A 23,923-nucleotide genomic window follows, 5' to 3' on the forward strand; every position below is an offset into this window, starting at 1 on the left:
TTTATAAGAAGCGACCTGATCACAAAGTGGCTTATCAGGTGGAAATGTATTGCAGCTAAATAATCTAGATGCATGTTTATAAAGGTGGGGGTAAAAATCAGAGGACCCAGGGAAAAAAATCCATGCGACCAAGGGAAGAACACGTAAACTCCAAATATACAGCAGCAGGCGTCAGGGTTGGGATCGAACCTCCGACTTCCTGCATACCAGGTGAGGAAAATAACATCACGTCACCATTGCGCTGCACTGCAGTCAGTGGAGAGAGCGGTATAGCGAGGTATGTTGCTTGTCCAACAACAACAAGAAGCTGTTTCATCATCTGTTCTAGTCATTTCAAGTTTCTATCAGAAGGCAAAGATACAACACCTGCACAACGAGGCGAGCTTCGTGACGTCGGTCTGACACCACATCGGCACTGCATTGCATCTCTAGCGAAGAGCGCACTCCTCGCGCCCGCACCCGGGCCCGATTGTCGTGACAGCGGGGGGGGCGCCACCTCCATCAATATATCAATCCCTTCTTTTTGCACCGAACAGAAGATTCCGTGCATTGCTGAACGCCGCATTCCATCGCCCACGCTGGCAGCAGCACAACACGGAGAAAATGCGAGGCATAAATCACTGCAGCCGCTAATCTGTGCCGAAGCTGTGGAGCAAAGTCGCTGGCTGCAGAGCTCGGCGTGATCCGAGGGGACACGCGAGCCTGCGTGCAGCCCACTGGATAATGCAGAGGGGCATAGGTGATTGTGGACGGTGCATCACAGAGACACCCACGTTCGATTGCTGGCTGCACTGCAAAAATGAAAGTTGTTGCGGTTTTTGATTTCTCAGCACATGTGCATCATCAGCAGTGTACCCATGGCAATGATGATAGTGGTTATATTGTGGTGGTGGTGACGGTATTGTAGTGATGGTATTGGTGCTCGTTAACGCATTGCGCTAACCGCAACCTCCAGCGCACCATAACCACGGTTATATGACCGTCACCATCTCCGTCATGAGCATCTCTGCCACCACCACTACCGTGACCACCAAAGACAAAGATTCCCCGTATAGCCTTTAACAGACTGTTAGTACAAGTGTCCTGTTAGCGAGCACCTATAAAGGCCGGGGTGGGTGGCCAACAACACGCCCAACCGACTATGTCTTCCCAGTGCTGATGTTTACACAAAACTCCAGGTACTAATTTAGCCTGACTTGACGTAGAGGAGGCCCAAGACCAGTTCAGATAATCGTCCCTGGTGTTGGCCTTGAGCTGGAATGGAACTCGTCGGGTTCTTAGCGCAGTGCGTTAGCCACTGCGTCTCCGCTTCCCGTGGAGTGGACTCACTCGATGGACAAACGCGCCGCCCGCTGATCGCTCGCTTGCCTGCAGTGCCATACGCATTGTGGCTGTGGCTTTGGGTGTTGCCCGGTCTCTGTCCCCGGGGCTTCAGCTGCGACACAGAGTCCCTCCGAACCTGCCTGACGTGTCGCCCCCACCCTAACCCTAAACAAACAAAGGGGAGAATTTAGTCAGTCCGCATAGCGAGCAGCATTCCTGGCGTCATCGTCTTTACATCCATGGCAGTTCCGCCTCCACAACCAGCCCTCAACCAGCCCTCAACCAGCCTTCGCCGCTCCAGCATTGGCGTTCCATTCATTGTGTTCCCTCTGTTCCCTTAGCGTTTATGGTAACCGCCATCTGGATGATGACGGGCATGGTCAGGATAAGTACTAAATCAGAATGACTGACTGACAATCACGAGATTGTGATCAGTTCAAGTTCCAGTGTAGGGTCAGCCCACAGTCCACAACTGGGTCACCCCCAGTGACGCAGTTGTTACACGCCACTCTCTGAACCCGCCGACCAGAGTTCAATTCCCAGCAGCGGTTGACAGCAGTGGCTATAGGCGATATCTAAACTGGCTCTGGGCTCCATACTTCATAACCTCACTGCTGACGAGCGCAGAATACCACTATAAAGAAAGGCCATTGTCCAAAATGTCGCCTATAGTACATTTTTATTTTCAGGCCATGCGGTATTGCCAACCACATTGAGCGTAGTTGTTCTGTATTTCTTCGCTGTATAGAGAAAGGGCCACCTTCAGGACTTTTAGCTGCGAAGTTCAGTGAGGAACAAAGACGCGTCCGCTAAAGCGGTCCCAATACACAGAAAGTGCCACCGCGTGAGATTTCCGAATGGATTCTTTATTCCGTGACACGAGCCCTGTCATAGCACCATTGGGGATAAACCGGGAGATGTAAAAAACAAACGACACTGAAAAACTAATCGGAGAGCTTCTACTTGCCGGCTCGTGCGAGTCACAACTCTCACCGTGGTGTTCCTGTGCTGCCGGACCACGACTCTACCAGGCGCCAGTGCGGCGCGGTGGCTTGTGTGGCCACCGCTGCTGTGCCCACTCAATCCCTGCCGTACAACACCTTGCCAATCTCGCCAAGGAGCATAAACAATCGCACGAACTCTGGTCTTCCTCGCGGCCACTTTTAGCGAGCCATCGAGCAAAGACGGTCACCGCATTGCTTGCTTTCAGATGCGCTTCTGCAGCTGTCTGAAACGCTCTTCCAATATTAGGGAGCCACTAAAGCTATGGACTTTTAAATCTGGATTGAAAACTCTTTTCTTTGTAAATGCTCATTGTGTTTAGTTTATTGTTCTTGCCCCGCACCTCTGATTAGCACAGATTGGCTACATATGGTACGAAAGAAGTTCAACATACATATATAGATGCTGCCACCACCATTTCTCCCCCTCTCACCTGTCTCTCTGTTCATCACCAAACAGGAGTTTCAAGTCGGGCTCAACTTCTCGAGTGAGAAGGAGGCCCAGGCTTTTGGCAGTGCAATCTTGGAGAGAATCCAGCAACGGCAGAGTAAGCATTACCCTTCCTCTGTCCACATCCCGGGCCTCTGTGTTCCCTTTGCATTTACGGTGATCGTCATTCAGATGAGTGGCAAGGTCAGGACACGTGCAGCCTGCTATTGACAGCCCACCCTCTCCCCACTCACCCACCCGCCCACTCGCTCACCCACCCACTCGCTCACCCGCTCGCCCAATTAAAAATATTACGTTAATTGCACATTAAAACGACTAATACATTATATTTTCGGTTATTGACAATATAAGATATTTAAATGTTTGCTAATCAAGGGACACATAAAATCAACAGGTATTAAAACATTCATAATCAACGTTTTTGGGTTTAGATCGCGATTTAAACCCAAAAACGTTGATTATGAATAATATTGGTCGCGAAAGCCTACGTGTTAAACATGTATTAAAACATGTTTGATTAACATATGTAAATAAGCTACATATAAATACAGAAAGTTGTCTGCCAGATGTATGCCAGATGCGTGTTTGTGTCGTGTCGCTCCGGCAGCGCGGGGGCCCGTGTTCTCTCCGAGCGAGGCTGCGGCGCCAAAGACACAGCGCGATGTGGAGATGCCTCCCAGCAGCGGCCAGCAGGGCTTCCCCTTCTCCCTGGGCAAGCTGTCCACAGCGACGCTCGGCCGATCAGCCAAGAAGACTGCTAAACCCAAGATCGACAAGCGCTTCATCAGCGGGCCCAGCAACTTCCAGTACGCTCCATGCATGCACATACGCACGCATCCATACAGGCCCGGGTCGCGTTCGAAACGGCATGGGTTTATGTCATAGCAATAATTACACTATGTAACAAAAAAATCAATGTTGTCCCCAGGTAGTAAGTGTTATTTTCGAATTTCGTATACCTCAAAAGTACAGAAAATGGCTTATTCTCCACAAACTTTGCTTTTGTGACCAGGACAGTGATACTTGGAAATTTACCTATTTTCAATGAGAATTCCAGATAAATTCAGTGCTGAGTAAACTTGGAGTAACTTCTAGAACATTCTAGAACTTTCCAGTAATATAAATCGTAGTATAAATACAGGGGCCTTAAGCTCACCAGTTCATGCTCTTTGGTTTTTTCGGTAAAGTCACGTAGGTATAAAATAAATCACAACGTTTCGGGCGCAACACAAGCGTGTGTCATCAGGTGGGAAAGCATGATCTGCTGCTGAGGCAGACTGTTGTAAAAGGTTTGAAATGGGTGTAGAACAAGGGTCATAAAGAAGTGGGCGGGGCTAGTGATGTTAATGTGAGAACTTAGCATGTAACTGTAAGATAGGAGAGCGGCCTCCTCGATGAGGGCATGGAAGTGGCTATGTTAATGTGAGGGATTAGCATGTTAATGCAAGAACGAAGAGTGGTGCAATCCAAAGGACATGTGATACATATCTGCATTTTTCTGAGATGGCATCAAGAGGCTGCAAGCATCCGGCAGACGCATTTTGCTATGTCTGCGGCCAATTTATCAAGACGAGCGAAAAAGTACTCTGTGGAAGCATCTGCTAAGATGTGTAGGGCCTGCAAGGCATATTTCGGCATGCCTGTCGGGGATCAAGACAAACCCTGGGCACCTCATTTCACCTGCGAGCAATGCAAAACAACTCTGGAAGGTAAGATGGACAATTGTTGCTTGGAATTTTATGTCATAAAATTAGTTTACATTTTTAATATTGTGTAATAAGGGACTCGATCCTGGTTCTGTCTCCGTTGTCCTTTATTCGGGTTCTTACACTTTTCCCGCACGGCCCTCGCTCAGAGCTCTCCCCTTGGCAGCTCCGTAGCTGCCCTCGCTCCCGTAGCTTCCACACCTCTGCAGCTCCGCTGCAGACCCCCTGTGCAGTCCTACGGCTGCCCTCACTGCAGCTCCATCGCTGCCCTTACTGCAGCTCCACTGCTGCCCGTCGTTCCTCCGCGCTTGGTCACCGCTGGCCGACGGTGCCAAGTCTTACTCCCCCGTGTGTGTGGCGATCTCGCCACTCCTCGACCTCCGCCCTGCGTGGCCTCACTCTAACTCAGTCTCCCACACTCTCCCGTCTCTTCCGGTATCTCTCCCTTAAGACCTCACCCCTCTCACCCACGTGACCTAACTCCTCCCCCCATGACGTCATATCCGCGAAGCCGTTTACGCCCGCATTACAATTGTAAAAGTTTTAATTTTTAAATGTTTTACAATTTTCAATGTCATTAACAAAAATATATAATATATAAAAAATGTTGCGAGAATCTCTTGCACATTAGTCATGGGTGAAATAAATTTATTTTTGTAGGATGGTACAGAGGGGAAAAGAGAGCCATGAAGTTCGTTATCCCAAGAATTTGGCAGGAACCCACTGACCACTCAAACAATTGCTACTTCTGCATGGTGGATACTTCCAAACGTCGGACTGGCAAGAATGCACCTGCTATCACGTATCCGGACCTTCCTTCATCCATCGCCCCGGTGTCACACTGCCATGAGCTCCCTGTACCCACTCCTCCAGAGAGAGAGCAGCCGTCTTTAGAAGAGCAGCAAGTCGGAGAGCGAGGAAGACGTTGTAGATCCAGATTACAATTTCAGAGGTGGAGCTGAGGAGAGAAGAAACCCATACTACCCCAACCAAAAAGACCAACGACTTGATAGAGATCTTGGTCTCACCAAGTCCAATGCCGAGCTTTTGACGTCTAGGCTCAAGCAGTGGAACTTGTTGGATGCAAGTGTACAAGTCACAGATCAGAGGAAGCGTCAAAAAACCTTTTTGCAGCTTCTTCACCCGTCAAGATGGGCTCTGCTTCTGCCACTGTGATCAGTCTGTTCGAGGCAATCGGAATCGCCTATAACCAGAATGAGTGGCGTCTCTTCATTGACAGCTCATCCAGGAGCCTCAAAGCCGTGCTGCTCCATAATGTTAACAAGTACCAGTCTCTTCCCCTGGCTCATTCGGTGCACCTCAAGGAAGATCACAACAGCATCAAGACCTTGCTGGACGCCTTGAAGTATGATGAGTACGGCTGGGAGGTCATTCGATACTTCAAAATTGTGGCATTCCTGATGGGTCTCTAAGGTGGTTTTATCAAGTTTCCCTGCTAGTTTTGCCTTTGGGACCAGTACGGACACCAAGGCGCACTACCACAGGTGGGACTGGCCACAGCGGACCGAGTTCTCTGTGGGGAGGAACAACATCAAGTGGGAGCCACTGGTGGACTCCCGGAAGGTGCTGATGCAAACCACTGCACATCAAATTGGGCCTTATGAAACATTTTGTCAGAGCTGTAGATAAGGAGTCAGCAGCCTTCAAGTACCTTCAAGACTTCTTCCCTAAGCTGTCTGAGGCAAAGGTCAAAGCTGGTGTCTTTTTCGGACCACAGATAAAGAAGATCCTGGAGTGCAATGAATTTTCCAAGAAGCTCACTAGTAAGGAGAAAGCGGCTTGGAACAGCTTTGTCGCAGTGATTCGGGGCTTCCTGGGCAATCACAAGGCCGAAAACTTTGTGGAGTTGGTTGAGACTCTGGTGAAGAACTATGGCACAAAGGGCTGTAGGATGTCCCTGAAAGTCCATATCCTTGATGCTCATCTTTATAAATTTAAGGAGAACATGGGAGCGTACTCAGAGGAGCAGGGCGAGTGCTTCCACCAGGATATACTGGACTTTGAATGCCGCTACCAAGGACAGTATAACGAGAACATGATGGAAGACTATGTTTGGGGGCTGATTCGTGAAAGTGATTTACAATATAATCGTAAATCTCGAAACACTACTCACTTCTAAATCTTTTGTAGTAATTTTTTTATTACTTTAGTATAAATACACGTTAATTTTGAGTCATGTTTTTTTTCTGACTTTACGTGAATGAAAAGACATAAATACGTCCGTTTTCTCATTTAAAATAGGTAAAATTCAAAATATGACTGTCCTGGTCACAAAAGCAAAGTTTGTGGGGAATAATAGCCATTTTCTATACTTTTTAGGCATTAGCAATTAAAAAATAACACTTACTACCCAGAGACAAAAATTGTGTTACATCGTGTTATTATTATTTATACGTGTATCCAGGAGAGAAATGCGCCAAGCCTGCTTCTCCCCTGCTCCGCCTGTGGATTTGCCACTGTGTGTCCCAAAAATAATGTATTATATTTGATGGCGTGCAGTGATAGGGGTGTGCGCTGCTCCCAGCCATGGCTAACATCAGTGGCAAGTGATATCTTAATTGCCATCCCCCCAACAACTTCACCCATTAATAACCAGTGTGGTGAAGTATGGTCAAGCGACCCCCGTGTGACCCATGCGATGTGAGGAGGCATCCTTTAATCCAGCCCTGGGTTGACAATCTGCCGTTGATTCCTGTTTCCATTGCAGTTACATTTTAGATAAATATATAAACCATTTTAAATACAAGCATTGCATACAACACCATGAGTGTTTCAAATGCATCAATACATTTGGGAGATGAGTGGTTTTGTAGCAACTCACTTGCATCTATCTATTTGTTATCATGCAAAGTGGCAATTGGCAGTGATAATGCAGGTGCCACATTGATTCCGTGTTTGTGTGCGTTTAGCTGCGCTACTAACCCGGCGACTAACCCTTGTGTTCTATTTCGTCCTTCGTAGGTGTTACTTGCTAACAGCACTTGCCCCAACGGTCTGTTAAGGCTATAGGGGAGATATTTGTCTTTTGCATTGTGTTTCTTTGAATTCGTTCGTCTTTGTGTTTTTCACGGTGCTTTGAGATGCCACTGCACTGAAAGTGCAAAATAAATAGGGATGAGAACCCCCGTGTGTTTGTTGACGCAAGGCATCATTGCTGGCGTCAAGACTCGGCAAACACGCAGATCTCCCCTGCACATCCCTCGGGGCCTATCACTTGCTCCTGTAATAATTTGAGATGCTCTCAAACTCGCCCATGGCGAGCTAGCTGAAACTATCACAGTTGGCCCGTTGCTAATCATCTGTGCTGTGTACCACGTAACTCATTTAATTTGGCTGCGTCAAGTGGTGGAGGGTTCTTGACAACACAAATTTGGTCGGTTCATTACGTCAATCGAATATCTTGATGAGCAATGATTTGTGTTTTTACTGAATGCAAATTCAACCCGGTTGAAGCCTGGAGAGCTGAGTGGAGTTTGTGAAAGACCCAACGCAGAAGATCCGTGGGTTTGATCTTCCACGAAGCTCGTGGTCCACCCTAAACCACATCCACTGCACAAACCATGCCAGATGTGGATACCTGATGCACAAATGGAAAATTAAAAACTGTCCAGTGTGTGACTGTGGTCACGAGAAAGGACTGTACAACATAATGACGTATTGCCCTATTCACAAATATGAAGGTGACACAGAAATACACTCCACTGATCCTGACGCACTTGTCTGGCTTGGGCACTTGAATGTGAGATTGTATTTGTTGTTGTGCATCTACATCGGCCGTATGAAAGAAGAAGATTGAGCATTTGGCAGCATTTCCCATGAAACAAGGCCCCTAATGTGTTGTCGTGTGTTCCTGGGATTGCAGTGGCTGTATTTTTTTTGTTCAGCTAACTCTGTTTTTTTTCGTTATTGACAGACACCTTAAACACGTTGGCTATAATCCACAAACTTCCTTTGACGTGAGTACAGTGCAACGGGCCCGCACTCACTCCGGCTCCTGTTTGGTTGTTTCTGCTGTGATTTCTATTTGGTTGTCTCCGCTCTGCTTCCTGTTCAGTTCATTGCTGTACATTTGCTTTTGTGCTATGGCTTTTGTCATTTTAATGGCACAGAGGTCACTTGCAGATGAGATGTCCCTGGTCGAACCCCTGGTCGAACAAAACAACCCTGAGACTTGAACCTCTCATGTGCAGCGAGTGGGTAGCGTGAGACTCTACTCATCCCTGTTGGTAGCCCTGAGCAATTTTGTGGAAATTCCACATTTCCATGGCAGGAGTCGGATACTACTAATGCTGGAAATGCCATTGGATGTGTTCACTACTGTGTGCCTCACATTCTCCCTGTGTTTAAATGAGTGCAGAACATAGACCCAGAGCTCAAGAGGATGTTCCAGTCAGTGGGGATCACGGAGAAAGACCTGAAAAGCCGATCTACCTCCCAGGGCATCTACGACATCATTGAGAAGCATGGAGTGGAGGCTGTCAAGGATGAGCTGAGGCAGAAGAGTGAGTAGGTGGATGGGTGGGTGGATGAGTGAATGTGTAAATGAGTCGGTGAGTGGATGGGTGAATGAGCAGGTGAGTGGGTAAGTGGGTGGACAAGTAGGTGAATGAGTGACTGGATGGGTCGGTGGATGAGCGGTTAGGTAGGAAAGTGTGTAAATAAGTGGATGGGTGGGTGTGTGTGAAAATGAGTGGGTTGGTGAATGACTGGATGGGTGCGTGAATCGAGTTCGATTCCCACTCAAGACTAATAACAGTGGCAAATATTTTAACCAGTCCTGGGCCTCGCCCTATGTTGCCTAAAATGAGAACCTCGTACCGTGTTTAAACAGCACTGGGGAGACAAAGATGGCCAGGCATGGTGCTAGCCACCCACCCCCTTGTGCACCGCTTTCACAGGTGTTCGCTACCAGCACTTGCCCCTGTTAAGGCTCTACGGGGGGTCTTTGTTTTTCTGCCTACGTGTGGTTTATCCACCCTGCTCACAATGCCATTTATAATTATTTATTAATGGGTGACACCTTTATGGTTTAACACGAAGGCTTTCGCGACCAATATCATCCATAATAGAGGTTTTTTTGGGTTAGATTGCGTAAATATATAAATGTGTCGTTAAAACCCGCCACATCCCGACACAGCCAACTAGTAAGGGTTGTCACGTAAACAGAACGTGCCAATTCGTCACTAGTACAGCACACCGGTGTGTTGGAGAGCCAAGCCACAACATTTACAATCTATGACGTTTCGCCAGTAGTTACAACTGGCTTCATCAGGCGACATCCAGATTTGTGGAGAAGTCTGTTTCTTTCCTTATGTAATAAAGGACTCGATCCTGGGTCTGTCTCCGTTGTCCTTTATTCGGGTTCTTATACTTGTCCCACACGGCCCTCGCTCAGAGCTCTCCCCTTGGCAGCTCCGTAGTTGCCCTCGCTCCCATAGCCTCCACACCTCTGCAGCTCCACTGCAGGTCCCCTGTGCAGTCCTCCGGCTGCCCTCACTGCAGCTCCACCGCTGCCCGTCGTTCCTCCGCGCTTGGTCACCGCTGGCCGACGGTGCCAAGTCTTACTCTGCGTGTGTGTGTGGCGATCTCGCCACTCCTCGACCTCCGCCCTGCGTGGCCTCACTCTAACTCTATCTCCCACACTCTCTCGTCTCTTCCGGTATCTCTCCCTTAAGACCTCACCCCTCTCTCACACGTGACCTAACTCCTCCCCCCCATGGCGTCATATCCGCGAAGCCGTTTACGCCCGCATTACACCACCCTCCCCCGTAGAGAAAATCCAGCCGACCTCGGCTGAACAATAACGAGACAAGTAATGCGAGCGAACACAACCATCACACATTCAAGGACAACGAAGCATACAATAAATATAACAACAACAACAAAACACAACAGTAAAATTCAACGAAATGTAAGGGACTTTGAGCGCGTTCGGGTCGCCGGTCCGTCCCGGACGGGCGGCGGCCCTCCTGCAGACCGGGAACGTGACGGGGTTTTAGGAGCGACAGGATGAAGTCCTCCTGTCGCTATTGGAGGCCCGTCAACATCCCGGTCCCGTGTCCCTAAAGGCCCAGCGTCGGGGGTGCGTCGCGATCGTGTATGCGACGGGGTCGGAAGGGTGGCGGGGCTCGGAGTCCCCGCAGCCGTGGTAGGCACACCCCGAGCAGAGTCTCCTGTCTCCAGCAATGTCACGGCCGGCTTGTATGTAAAAGGCACGACAGGTGCTCTTGCAAGGTCAACAGGCACAGGCAAGGATGAGTCGGCAGCCACAGACCCCGGCAAGGCAACATCGGGAGATGACGCATCGTTTCGAGGGGCCACATGGTTTCAAGCGCGACGTGTGAACGAACCAACGCCGAGATCCAAACCGAACACGCGCAGACTGTGGGTTGGGAACCTCGATGAGGCGAACCGGCCCTTGCCATGGTTTGTGTAATTTAGGAGAGGTACCTGGCCGCACCTACGGGCAATGGAGCCAGGCCATGTCCCCCACCTTCCAGGGGCACTCCCCCTTCGAGCGTCGAGCACACTGCTCGTTCCGGGCCTGGGCTTTGGCAGTAGCCATGCGGGCCCCTTCCCGCGCCACAGTAACCCAGCGAACGGTATCCTGAATGTAATCAGGAAGAGGCTTAGCAGGTCCCCTCACTCCAGTTCCCAACTGCACATCCATTGGCGGCACGTGCACGCGACCGTACATAAGGAAAAACGGCGAATATCCTGTAGCCGCATGCGGCGTCATTCGGTATGCCGAAAGTACCCCAGGGATATGCAAATCCCAATCAGATTGTTTTTTACTCACGGTGTGACACAACATGGCGGACAAAGTCCGATTTAGCCGTTCGACCATACCATCCGTTTGCGGGTGGTAGGGAGATGTCCGTATCTTTTTAGTTCCAAGAGCCGCGCACACCTCCCCCAACAATTTAGAAGAAAAATTCCGGCCTTGGTCTGTGAGGAGCCTCTCCGGCGCCCCCTTGTCCATAACGTACCCGAATAGAAAGGAGTCTGTGATAGACGCCGCTGACTGGTCAGGCAAAGGCCAGGCCATCGGCCAGCGGGAGAGGTACTCCACCCCAACTAGCAAGTATTTATTTCCCTTAGCGGATGGCGGGAAGGGTCCCAAAATGTCCAACGCCACCAATTCGTTAACTCTAGACACCTGAATAGACTGTATGGGCGGCACATATGGTTGTTTAGGTGGTTTTCGCCGGGCACAATCGGGACACGCGCGAACGTGACCGACATCCGTTGTCATGCCGTGCCAAAAATAGTCTCGCTGCAGCGTCAATAGGGTCTTCTGCACCCCCAGATGTAAAAGCGTGTCCCCATGCAGAGTCCTAATCAACTCGTACCGCAAGGATGCCGGTACAACCAGACGCCAGCGTTCCTGTAACCCTTCCCTCCACATCAGCAGACCATCGCGGAGAGTGGTTTCCGGCATACCCCCCGTACCCAGTCCCCCACTCTTCTTCGCAGTCCGATTCCGTAACGAGACCAATGAACCATCCAACATTTGTTCCCGAATCCACACAGCCCTTGGAAGATTCAGAATCCCATCAGCCGGTCCCGGCTCCTTTGGAGCTTCAGGCACGTCGACCGCCAACGCAACAGGCTGAGGGGGTTGCTGAATCGGCGCACATCTATGCGTCCCCGACGCGCATGCGCAAGGGGATCGCTGCGGCAACCTAGAAAGCGCGTCCGCATTCGCGTGACGTACCCCCTTCCGATGGTGAATTTGGAAGGAAAATTCTTGCAGCGTATCCAACCACCGCGCCAACTGGCCGAATGGTTGGTCCATCTTGAGAGCATACTGCAAGGCCGCATGATCCGTGCGTACAATAAACGAACGACCGTAGAGATACGGTCGAAATTGGCGGAGAAAGAAAACAATAGCCAAAAGTTCCCTGCGTGTGACGCAGTAGCGAGTTTCTGCGGGAGACAAAACCCGGCTACCATACGCCACCACGCGTTCCACACCACCTTTTGACTGAGACAACACGGCCCCAATGCCCGTGTCACTCGCATCCGTATCCAGAATGAAGGGGTGATCGAAATCAGGATAATCTAACGTCGGTGCCGTAGCCAGTCGATCGCGCAGGCCCTGAAACGCCGCCTCTTCCGGCGGTCCCCAAACAAATTTCCTTCCTTTACCCGTAAGGAGGTGCAAGGGCCTCGCGATCGTCGCGAAATCCGGAACAAACCTCCGATAATATGAGGCAAACCCCAAAAACCGACGTACATCCCCCACCGTGGTCGGAGTTGGCCAGTCACGGACGCATGCTGTCTTGTCCGGATCCGTGGCCACCCCGTCCGCACTTACGATATGCCCCAAATAGCGCACGGACCGTTGCAGTAGGTGACATTTCTTAGTCTTAAATTTCAAATTAGCGGAACGCATCCTGGCGAACACCGCCTCCAACCGCAGTAAATGCTCATCAAATGTGCGGCTGAAGACGATAATATAATCTAAATATATCAGACATGTCTCCCACTGCAACCCCGTTAACACCAACTCCATCAACCTTTGAAATGTGGCAGGGGCAGCATTCAACCCCATCGGAAGACAATTAAATTGGAATAACCCCTGCGGCGTATGGAAAGCAGTCTTCTCCCGCGAGGGCTCGTCAAGGGGAAGCTGCCAGAATCCCAAAGAGAGATCTAGCGTTGAAAAGAACTTCGCCCCCGACAAGGCATCGAGGGAGTCGTCCATACGCGGCAGGGTGTACGCATCTGCCACAGACACTTTATTCAATTTTCGAAAGTCGACACAAAATCGCAATTTGCCATCCTTCTTTTTAACCAAAACAACAGGCCCGCCCCATGGGCTGTTAGATGGAGATATTATGTCCGCAGCCAACATGTCATCCACTGCCCCTCGAACCTGATCTCGCTCCACCGGACTCATCCGATGCGAGTTTAACCGAATAGGGGCAGCGTCCCCTGTGTCAATATGATGGTAAAGCAACGAGGTGCGTCCCAAGTCCAAATCGTCGGAGCTAAACACATCAGAATAACTCAATAATAATTTACGAAGCGCACAACGTTGTTCACCGGAAAGGGAAGAATTTTTCCCACACAATTCGGCGATCCAGCGATTATCTGCGGCACCAGGACCTGAAACACCACCAACCATGACCTGGCTGTCCAGATGATCTTGTGCCGTAAACGCCGTAGTGGCATGTGCCACAACCGTACCAGCTGGCACACACACATTTTCGGTACTTGCATTAAGCACCTGCAGAAACGGCTGCTGGTCAGGCCGGACAATAGTTTGCGCCCCAACGAGCGCTGCTCCGCCCGTTATAGTGGCAGACGGCGACAACAAAACCCCAATTGCACCCTGACGACCAGGTACAGGCTTCCGATATCGCAAGGGGATAAGCATCTGTGAGCCAGGTGGAATATCAACAGATACCTCGGACAGCGTCTGCACCTGAGCGACCGGAGCAGGTCGCCCCCAGGGCGACGGTAGAAATGTAATTTTTCGCCCACCCGGTAATTCAATGCAGTTTTGATTAATTCGTACGTCCACCCCTTGTATAGAACCAGGTACAGTGGACGAACCAGTAGCGGCCGCGACGACCCGCCGTGCCAATTTACGCCACTGCATTACCGAGCGACGTGGCCCAGTCGATGGCCTCCCCCCGTTATTAACAACACCCGGATGGCACTAAAACGGTGATGAGTGAGGTGTCAAGCCTTGCCGGGTGTCTGGTGCGCACCGACTTGCCTGTCCTGGAGGATCCTTCCGTGGCACGTCCGCTGACGAGGCCTCCTGCTGGGGCGGACCCGGGATGCGGGCCCAGCAGTCCCCGGCGTAATGGCCTTTACGGCCGCAGCGGAAGCAGTCGATGTCGTTGCGCCGCGCCGCAGGCCCCCCGACCCGAGGCTCCCGTGGCGGCGGCGCAGATCGCGGCCCCGGCCTACTGCGGGCCGACCACTGAGCAGAGGCGGCCGTCAGCTCCTGCGGGCCCCCCCCGTCAGGAACGTACACCGCCTTCTTGGGATCCCAACCTGCGGCACCTCCATCGACGATGGGCCCCCCCGTCCACGCCGTGACTTGCTTCCAACGGCGCAGGTTGAACTGGGCATCAAGACATTTAGCGGCCGCCCGGGACGTGAGCTTTTCGTGGCCACACACCGGCATAGGAATCCCCAAATCCCGGGACAGCTCGAGCATCTTACCCAAGATGAGAGGTTCGAGCAGGTCAGGCTCCGTCTCCGGGTATGCAGCCATGGCCAACTCCAATACCGCACCCCTGTATGCCACCGGCGACTCCTCGGGTGCTTGCTGACGTTGAACAAACCGGCGATGAGCATCATCCGGTGGCTCATATGCATCTGCCATCTCGTCGAAAACTCCTCTCAATGTTTTCTTCTTTTCGGCCTTTATAGAGCGGAAGAATCTCACCGACTCATCATCGAGAAGAGTCGGTAAAACCTCCAATGCCTCAGTGTCCGTCCACCTTGCTGAGCGTACCGCCGCCAGAAATCTGCAGGCGAAAGCACTCCAATCGCCCCCGATAGAGAATTCTTTAACGGTCGTGAGATGACGACTGCGACTTCTTGTTGCACCATCCTCAGCCGATGACTCACCAGGCGGCATATTCAAAATGGCGTCGCATCGCAACGTGTTCAAGATGGCGGCCTCTCGCCGCGGAGAGCGCAAGATGGCGGCTTCCCGCCGTTCTTCTCCTGCCACACCCAAGATGGCGTCTTCTTGCCGCGTGGCTGATGGCGCCGACAGCGGAGGCAAGGCAGCAACATGCGGACCTCCATCGGCTCTCCCCAACGCCGTCCTCGGCGTGACGAGGTCGCACAATTGCGCGAGCACGATTTTCAGCGTCTCCAGCTGCGCCGCCATCTGCCTCCATCGCCAATCCGCGTCCTCTGGTGCAGACGGGTCCACCGACGTGGCGACATCTTGGACTCCCGGACCCGTACTCGTTCCCGCACGGATCTCCTCCTCCATCGCAGGCAGGTCGACCGCCCGAGGAAGGTCGTCGTCGTCGGATGATGTAGCAGATGATGGCGCAGGAATATTCTTTCTTCTGAGCTGTTTTGACATGCCGTTTCACTTCTGACACCAGTGTAATAAAGGACTCGATCCTGGGTCTGTCTCCGTTGTCCTTTATTCGGGTTTTTACACTTGTCCAACATGGCCCTCGCTCAGAGCTCTCCCCTTGGCAGCTCCGTAGCTGCCCTCGCTCCCGTAGCCTCCACACCTCTGCAGCTCCGCTGCAGATCCCCTGTGCAGTCCTCCGGCTGCCCTCACTGCAGCTCCACCGCTGCCCGTCGTTCCTCCGCGCTTGGTCACCGCTGGCCGACGGTGCCAAGTCTTACTCTGCGTGTGTGTGGCGATCTCGCCACTCCTCGACCTCCGCCCTGCGTGGCCTCACTCTAACTCTATCTCCCACACTCTCTCGTCTCTTCCGGTATATCTCCCTTAAGACCTCACCCCTCTCTCACACGTGACCTAACTCCTCCCCCCCATGACGTCATATCCGCGAAGCCGTTTACGCCCGCATTACACCTATATAGAGGCGTAGATGTGGTGACCACACTTTTGCGCTCTTGCGCAAAGTGTGGTTACAAAACGGTTATCAACATCACTAACTCTAGATTTTAAGCTTCGCTACCAGCACATCACTAACGTTTAACATCCATCCAGTTCACCATGGAAGTGGAAGCTGACAGAACTCTTCCATTTCTGGATATTCTGCTCGGACGGGGTCGAAATGGTAAAATAAAACGCAGTGTTTACCGAAAAAAACCGCATACTGACGCCTATCTGAATGCAGAGTCGCACCATCACCCCGCACAGAAATCTGCTCTCATCAAGACGCTCATTCATCGAGCTAAGAAAGTGTCAGATGGTGACAGTCTGAGAAGTGAAATCCAACATGTTAAAGAAGCGCTGCAAATGAATGTTACAATAATGCACAAATCAACAGGGCATTGAATGCCAAAACCAAATCAAATAACATGAGCATTGAAAGTAATTAAAACGATCAAAATACCATACATTGCGGGAGTCACTAATAAACTAGCCAGATGTTTAAAAAACAAAACATCCGATTCAGATTTGGCACATACATAAACTACAGAAGGTGTATACAGGATTAACTGCACATATGGAAAATGTTATGTTGGGCAAACAGGACGAATGATCAGCACGAGACTAAAAGAACATCAGATAAATATTAAATACTCCCAAATACAACTGTCAGCAGTAGCAGAACATGCGTGCAAACAAGGACACTCAATTGATTTTGATAATATTGAAGTTCTGTGCAAAAACTAGCTGCTACTGGCCAAGACTAATTAGAGAATATTTCGAAATTTTAAGAAATAAAAATAAATTTAACCATTCGGATAGCTACCACCTTAGTGCTGCATGGAAGCGAATAATCATATAATACATTGTTTAAATGCATGCCTACAAAGGAAACCATACTTCAATAGGGATTACCGTTGGTACAGCTATTTTAACACACACAATAGACAGGAAAGACAAGATCAAAGGGGACCCATAATGCACATGCATAATGTACGTTGACTCATTAATCCCCCTCCACTTTGCGCAAGAGCGCAGAAGAGTGGTTACCACATCTACGCCTCTATATAAGGAACGAAACAGTTAGACTTCTCCACAAATCTGTCTGTCGCCTGATGAAGCCAGTTGTAATTACTGGCGAAATGTCGTACTCGTATTGTAAATGTTGTGGCTTGGCTCTCCAACACACATTGGCATGTTTTGTTTACGTGACAACCCTTACTAGTTGGCTGTGTCGGGTGGTGACGAGTTTTAACGGCACATTTATATATTTACGCGATCTAACCCAAAAAACCTCTTATGCACCTTTATGGTGTTGCATCCAAGGGACTGATGCTCTAAGCAGTGACTGCCCCTTCCGACTGGTGAACCCGCATTCAACTTGCGAATTCCCTGTATGGGTAAGGAACCCAGGGGTGCCGCCGCAGCAGTGATGAGATGTTATCTCCCTTGCCAGGTATGCAGGAGGACGTGAGTTTGATCCTGACCTCCTGACGCCTGTATATTTGGAGTTTTCATGGTCTCTCTCGCCGTGGTCGCGTGAAATTTTCTCCGAGTCCTCCAGTTTTTCCCTCTGCATTTAGAAACGTGTTTAGTATATTTGTCTGCTGTAAATTTCCACATGATAAGCCACTTCATTGAGCTATTTGTGTCCAGGTCGTTCCTGAAAGAGTGAATAACTCAGTGTGTTTTTCCTGGTAAAATCAAATAGTAAAATAATTGTAAAAATGTAAAAAAATGGCAGCTAGATTTTGTCTCCTCTCGCAGCCTCTCCTGCTGCTGCTGCCAGTCCTCCAGTGCCCAGCCGCACACCGGGCCCCGGTCACAGCGGCACGACACGGCTGCCCAGGGAGGCGTTCAACCCCTTGTCTCCGTACGCCCAGAGGAACCACTCGGAGCAGGCCGTGTCATCCCGCACGGCCCCCGGGGGCCAGGCCCCGCCACCGCCACCGCCCGTCGCCCCCGTGCCGACACCCGGCGCCTACCAAAATGGAGCGCCGGGCCACGGCAGGTAAGGGGAGGGGCCTTCCCCCACCTACCCCAACGCACAAACCGACAGGAGGACTTCGTGAGAAACGTACCCCGTTTCTGAGCGTCGATCAGCCCCTAAATTGTACTATGGCAGTCTCCATGAGGTTGCAGACCAAGGGGAAGAGAAAGCCTAGGTACGGCCAAATGGCGGGAGACTGAGCACGAAACTTTGAGGTGGCCGTGTGTTGACTGTGCAGCAGCTGCAGAATTTAGTGGAGCTTGGAGAGCGGTGGTAGCGATGTGTGGTGGTCATGGTGGTGGGGGCATCACTGGCTTTGGTCGCAATGACCTCTCCATTGTCAATGCGTCATTCTCAGATTTTTTTTGTAAATTGTCTTTTTTTTTGTAAATTGTCCTTTTTTTTTAATCTATCTCCCATGGTTCCAGTTACATGTCGCGTATCGTCACATGAGATGAAATAGCTCTAAGTGATAATTTTGAAACATAGATGTCAAGCAGAGAACCCCAAAGGCCCCAAACAACCAGCGGCAGAAACAGAGTTGTAATAAATAAAGTTGACATGTGAAGCAAGGTTATTGTTGTCGAAGATGGGGAAAACGAGGCAATTACGATGAGGGAATTCCAAAGTGCAGCATTGCAAGAGAAGAAGCAGAAAGAGAAGGGTTTTTGCCTGCAGTGTGGTGGGTGAGAGTAGTTGAGTGAGTGAGCAAATGGGTGAGTGAATGAGTGTGATCTTGATTTGAAGTTTTCGTGACTGCAGGAATCCTCATACTCTTTGGTTTTTTCAGTAAAGTCACGTAGGTAGAAAAAATAAATAATAAATCACGCCGTTTTGATCGCAACACAAGCAATCGTCATCAGGTGGAAAGATACAGGTGGGGTCAGAGATGGAAAGGAGTCCCGTCGCCGCACGCACGCACAAAAGCTGCGTTAAAGGGAGAGATTGGCATGTTAATTTAAACGAGTATGATGGGAAATGAGCACCGTCGTCGCACGCAGCTGCTGTGCGGTGACGGGACTCCTTTCCATCTCTGACCTCGCCTACTTAACCTTGGGTGACGCCCACCTCAAACCTATATATAACCTCTTGTTGCAGCAGCCCTTTCCTGTTCAGCAGTTCTACTGCTGTATATTTCCACCTGATGACGATTGCTTGTGTTGCGATCGAAACGTCGTGATTCATTATTCATTTTGTCTACCTACGTGACTTTACCGAAGAACCAAAGAGTAATGAGTGTGATGTTTTGATCTCCGTTATGGTGGTTGAGATGATTGTCTGCCTCAATGGGTGAAGGAATCGACAAATGAATTTCCATGTAACAGTAGGCATGGTAGGAGCAATATAAGAGTGACAAGGAGGAAACTGATGAGTGTTCTTGTTTCTGTCTTGAAGCTTCCAAAGATCCCAAAACACGCAAGAAAACCTCACAGTGCTGCGCCACCAACGACCTCTTCCCCCGTTATCGGCGGCACATACTCCACAACCACCACCGCCGCCTACAACGTTACCTCCCCCACTCCCTCCACCATTAACAGGACCTCCACAGCCATCGTCAACATCCTCAGGACATCGACCTTCTCAGCCGTCAACAGGACCTCTGCTCCCAGCATCATCATCAGGCTCTCAACTTTATTATCCACAATCATCGAAAGGACCTCTTCCTCCTCCACCACCACCACCGTCGACGGGACCTCCTGCCTTTCCGCCAATGGGGCCCTCTCCCCCCACTTCTCCTCCTCCTCCTCCATCGTCACGCCCACCACCACTTGCCCCGCCACCGCTGTGCCCCCCGCCCCCTGCTGGGCAGCCAGCCGCTGGCGACCGACCATCGGCCGCTAGTTTGTTGCTGCGGATTCGGAGTGGACGGGGATCAAGGGCGGAGCCTGATTTAACGATGGCGGAACTTGAGCAGTACAGGGCGGAGCCTCAGGGGGAGCGTGCGGAGCTGGATCGATACAGGGCGGAGCCTCGGGGGGAGAGGGCGGAGCTGGATCGATACAGGGCGGAGCCTCGGGGGGAGAGGGCGGAGCTGGATCGATACAGGGCGGAGCCTCGGGGGGAGCGTGCGGAGCCTGAACGGTGGCCAGATGGGGCTGAGGCACAGGCACCCCCTCCTGCACCGCCAACTCCGCTCTTGGTGCCGTCCGATGACCGACGAGGGGGACTCCTTGATCAGATCCGACAAGGCTTCCAGCTCAAGGCGGTGAGTGCAGCATACGCCGTGAGTGCCCCGGCATCGTGCATGGTGTTTTAAGAACCGATGATCAAGTTGCCAGGATTGCACTAGGCAGGGTTGAGCGTGGCTGGTACACAGCGGTGACGAGATGTTACCTCCCTCGTCTGGTATGAAGGTCGATCCCGACCCTGACACCTGTATATTTGGAGTTTGCATTCTCTCTCCCCGTGGATTTTTTTCCGTGTCCTCCAATTTTTCCCTCCACGTTTATAGACATGCGTTGAAATTAGTTGGCTGCTATTAATGTCCAGATGATAAGCTACTTGGTTGAGCTATCAAGTTAGATAAAATGACTGCCACACTGCAGAAAATCAACCGTGGTTGTGTTGTGAATAGATTCTGCCCGTGCCATGGATATGGGGAATTTCCACCACTGGCTCAGGGCTACCATGAGAGGTGTTTCATGCCATGTATCAGTGTGTGTTGGTAAGACATATGTTTCATGTCGTGTATCAGTGTTAGTAAGCCATGTATTTCATGCCGTGTATCATTGATTTGTCACCTCAATGTGGCGCAGATGCTCCCCGGGCGCATTTGGCATTTCTCCTGCACGGTGTCCGTGCCACAGTCTGCACTCCCCTCCCCAGCTTATGAGCCGCTGCTTTAACCCCCTCCTGTTCTGTCCGTGGGGTGGCGGCCACCGTCAGGTCCCAGAGACAGATGGAGCGATGACCCCATCTGCTGGAGACGGCGGAATCGTTGGCGCCTTGATGGAGGTGATGAATCGGCGCAGTCGCATCGTGCAGTCGTCAGGTGAGCATGCGAGCAAATGCGCACAGGCACACAGCGAGCCTGTACCCAGGCAGGCATGAACCCAGGCAGGCACGTGTGCACTTCTGTGGTGCCCCCAGTGCAGTATTCAGGGTAGGAATTTCCATTAACAGTGTGCTTCAACGTTTAAGTGCATTTTGATTGAACCAGGGGAGAACCCAAGAGACCAGAATGAAGTTTCTTTGGTGTCCGAGGTCACCAAAGTGGCAAAAGTGATGGCATAAAAGCAAAGTATAGTAAGCCTTGTTTAACGCGATAGATGCATTCCTGAAAAGTGGTGCATTAAGCAAAAACAATTCCCCCTTATATTATGTAATGCTAAAGTTTGGCGAAATAAGATGTACACAAACAGTGAGATAGTAGAACTAATAACGGAGGGTACGCCGCCGCATTACTGTATAATTCCTCCGCATACTCTATTGTACTGCTCAGCCGTGCAGCTCAAGGAAGTAGTTCATCATTGACCACTCAGAAACCGTATTAAAATGGTGCGCACTCCACATCATAACGTTACGCATTCCGTGTTGTGTGAAAAATGTTCCCTAATGGAAGAATTGAATTATAGTGAAACATGTTGTATGAACACGCGTCAAGCAAGGACTTGCCATACAGCAAAAAAGCAAATGTTAATCAGAGCAAAAACAACCCAATATAATGTATACGAGACAAACCAAAAAATGTAAACAAAAATAACTGCATCACATAGAGAATTTAAAATATTGCAATTGTAATTCCCTGCAGTTAAAATCGGCTCGGATTGATGACCTCTGCAGTTTATTCCTTAAAACACCGTCAACTCAAGCAGTCTAAGGGGTCCCCCTAGTGGCAGCTGTCCCTCTGCAGCACAAGGTGGAGAGAGCGCCAGCCTGAAAATGGGAGTTAGTCTGCCAGGAGAGGATGATGTGCCTTGTGGATTTTCTGAATGATGTAGTTTATGGCCAATTTATCAAACTTTGCAAAATTTGGACCATGATGCTGGCACCTATGGCCTTCTGTTTTGAATGGCATCCCAGAATCTTTAATGTCCCCTGTGAAACAGACTACACATCAATGTTGAATACACCACTAACTTCTCTAACAGGTGGCAAACATGCAATGTCACAGCCTTGTCAGTCCCATCCAACAAGGTGGAGTTCAGAATCAACATTTGAATGGCCAAGCTGGGTTATGGGCAGTTGGGTTACACTAAACTTAATTGGTAGCTCTAAGGCAGTGGTGGAAATTCCACATTCCCATGGTGGGGGTCAGCTTGTACACAGCTAAAAAATTATCTAGTAATGATTGATTGCGTAGGCACGGTGAAGCAGGCTAGCGGTAGCGCACTCGCCGTTCGTTGCAGAGGTTCACAGTTCAATTCAGTGGCTGCCAGGGTTAATACTGCGGGTGTATTAACCATAATAATACCATGCCGCACCCTCTGCTTCACTGTGGATGTTAAAGATCATCTCACATCGGTTGCAAGAGTAGGCCATTGGGTACTCGCGTCACAGTCCTAATATGAACAAACACAACTTGCTGAATTAGAATATACACATAAATCATTGTCCCCAACTTGGCAGGACCCTCCTGAAGAATATTATGAAACTATTTTTTATTTTACCAGGTAAGGCCCACTGAGCTATATAGCTTTTTTCAGAGGCGACCTGGCCACATGATAGCTCAATGACGTGGCTTATTATATGGAAATTTATAGCAGCCGAGTACTCTAAATCACGTTTATAAATCCGGAAGGAAAAACCAGAGGACTCGTATAAAAACCCGCCACCAATCAAAACAGGACTTCTCCACAAATCTGGCTGTCGCCTGATGAAGCTAGTTGTAATTACTGGCGAAACGTCGTACTCAGATTATAAATGATGTGGCTTGGTTCTCCAACACACTGGTGTACTGTACCAGTAAAAAATTGGCATGTTCTATTTACGTGATAAACCTTACTAATTGGCTGTGTCGGGTGGTGGCGGGTTTAACGACACATTTATATATTTACGCGATCTAACCCAAAAACTGTGTATTATGGATGATATTGGTCGCGAAAGCCTACGTGTTAAACCAATCCAAATATACAGGCATCATGGTTGGGATCGAAGCCATGACCTCTTGCATACCAGGCAAGGTGTGCACCCTATTGTGTCTCACAGTGAGGTTTTCCTTGGTAGATGAGCGTAGTACTAATGATAATAACGTACCCAAACTTTTTAGGATGACATAGTACGGAAACATACCCAAAATATACAAACATATGCCAGTCGAATGCTGATGTTAACCCTCGTTTTATTTTCAGATGACGAAAGCGATGATGAAGATGGCTGGGATTAAAAGTTTGCACGGATGGATTTTTGACGATCCCTCTTGCGCAGATAAACGCTCGTTTCCCTTGCATCGAACGTAGAGTTTATGTCCCGGCCTGCACGTCATGTTGTGTGCATGCCACGTGGGTTCACGTGACCCACAAAGCACTCTGCATCCTCGCATTGACTGGCAATCTCTCCCACCGAAGCGTTTACAGGAAGACGCAAAAAGTCACTCCTGTCGTCATTAGCGCGTGTGCCCCCTTGTAAAAGACAATACTGCGCGTAGTATTAGCAGCGGTAGGCTAACATTGTGGGCGGTGGCCCTGCTTGAGTTTTATTGTTGGGTAAGAAGCCAGTGTCAATGACAAGATGGCGAGTTAATCTAATTACCGTCCACGTGGCCTCAACAGCATTGCATATTTAACGCCAATACTCGTGAGATTGGGGCCTCTTTAAAGAAGATAATGATTAAGAAGTGAGCCGAGCTGACTGTTGTGGAATTAATGAACGTGAGTGAAGATCATTGGCGCTGTTCGTAATGTTGGCTGGAGGTTATCCACACAAAATTAAATG

At 50.1% G+C, this 23,923-nt stretch overlaps 2 protein-coding genes across 2 annotated transcripts; both read left to right on the plus strand.

The window, feature by feature from the left end:
- Nucleotides 1–1,669: 1,669 nt before the first annotated feature.
- Nucleotides 1,670–6,223, plus strand: LOC144947139 (uncharacterized). Its single transcript, XM_078876336.1, has 4 exons — nt 1,670–1,702; nt 2,785–2,872; nt 3,383–3,581; nt 6,220–6,223. Exons 1-4 carry the CDS (start codon nt 1,670–1,672, stop codon nt 6,221–6,223), a joined length of 324 nt encoding a protein of 107 aa, XP_078732462.1.
- A 2,198-nt stretch (nt 6,224–8,421) lies between these two features.
- LOC144947140 (uncharacterized) lies at nt 8,422–19,891 on the plus strand. The gene is made up of 4 exons (XM_078876337.1): nt 8,422–8,458; nt 8,860–9,004; nt 17,827–18,070; nt 19,588–19,891. The coding sequence occupies exons 2-4, from the start codon at nt 8,884–8,886 to the stop codon at nt 19,889–19,891; spliced, it is 669 nt and encodes a 222-aa protein (XP_078732463.1). The 5' UTR covers nt 8,422–8,458; nt 8,860–8,883.
- The last annotated feature ends 4,032 nt before the right edge of the window (nt 19,892–23,923 follow it).

Source organism: Lampetra fluviatilis, chromosome 44 (genome assembly GCF_964198595.1).
Source record: "Lampetra fluviatilis chromosome 44, kcLamFluv1.1, whole genome shotgun sequence".
Lineage (NCBI taxonomy): Eukaryota > Metazoa > Chordata > Hyperoartia > Petromyzontiformes > Petromyzontidae > Lampetra > Lampetra fluviatilis.

Bases quoted from the DNA above. Each gene is read 5' to 3' on its own strand.
- LOC144947139 (XM_078876336.1), top strand. From the start codon at position 1,670: ATGGTAACCGCCATCTGGATGATGACGGGCATG. The intron at 1,703-2,784 runs GTCAGGATAAGT...ATCACCAAACAG, and splicing joins TCTGGATGATGACGGGCATG to GAGTTTCAAGTCGGGCTCAA. The intron at 2,873-3,382 runs GTAAGCATTACC...TCGCTCCGGCAG, and splicing joins GAGAATCCAGCAACGGCAGA to CGCGGGGGCCCGTGTTCTCT.
- LOC144947140 (XM_078876337.1), top strand. From the start codon at position 8,884: ATGTTCCAGTCAGTGGGGATCACGGAGAAAGACCTGAAAAGCCGATCT. The intron at 9,005-17,826 runs GTGAGTAGGTGG...CTCCTCTCGCAG, and splicing joins GGATGAGCTGAGGCAGAAGA to CCTCTCCTGCTGCTGCTGCC. The intron at 18,071-19,587 runs GTAAGGGGAGGG...CACCATTAACAG, and splicing joins GGAGCGCCGGGCCACGGCAG to GACCTCCACAGCCATCGTCA.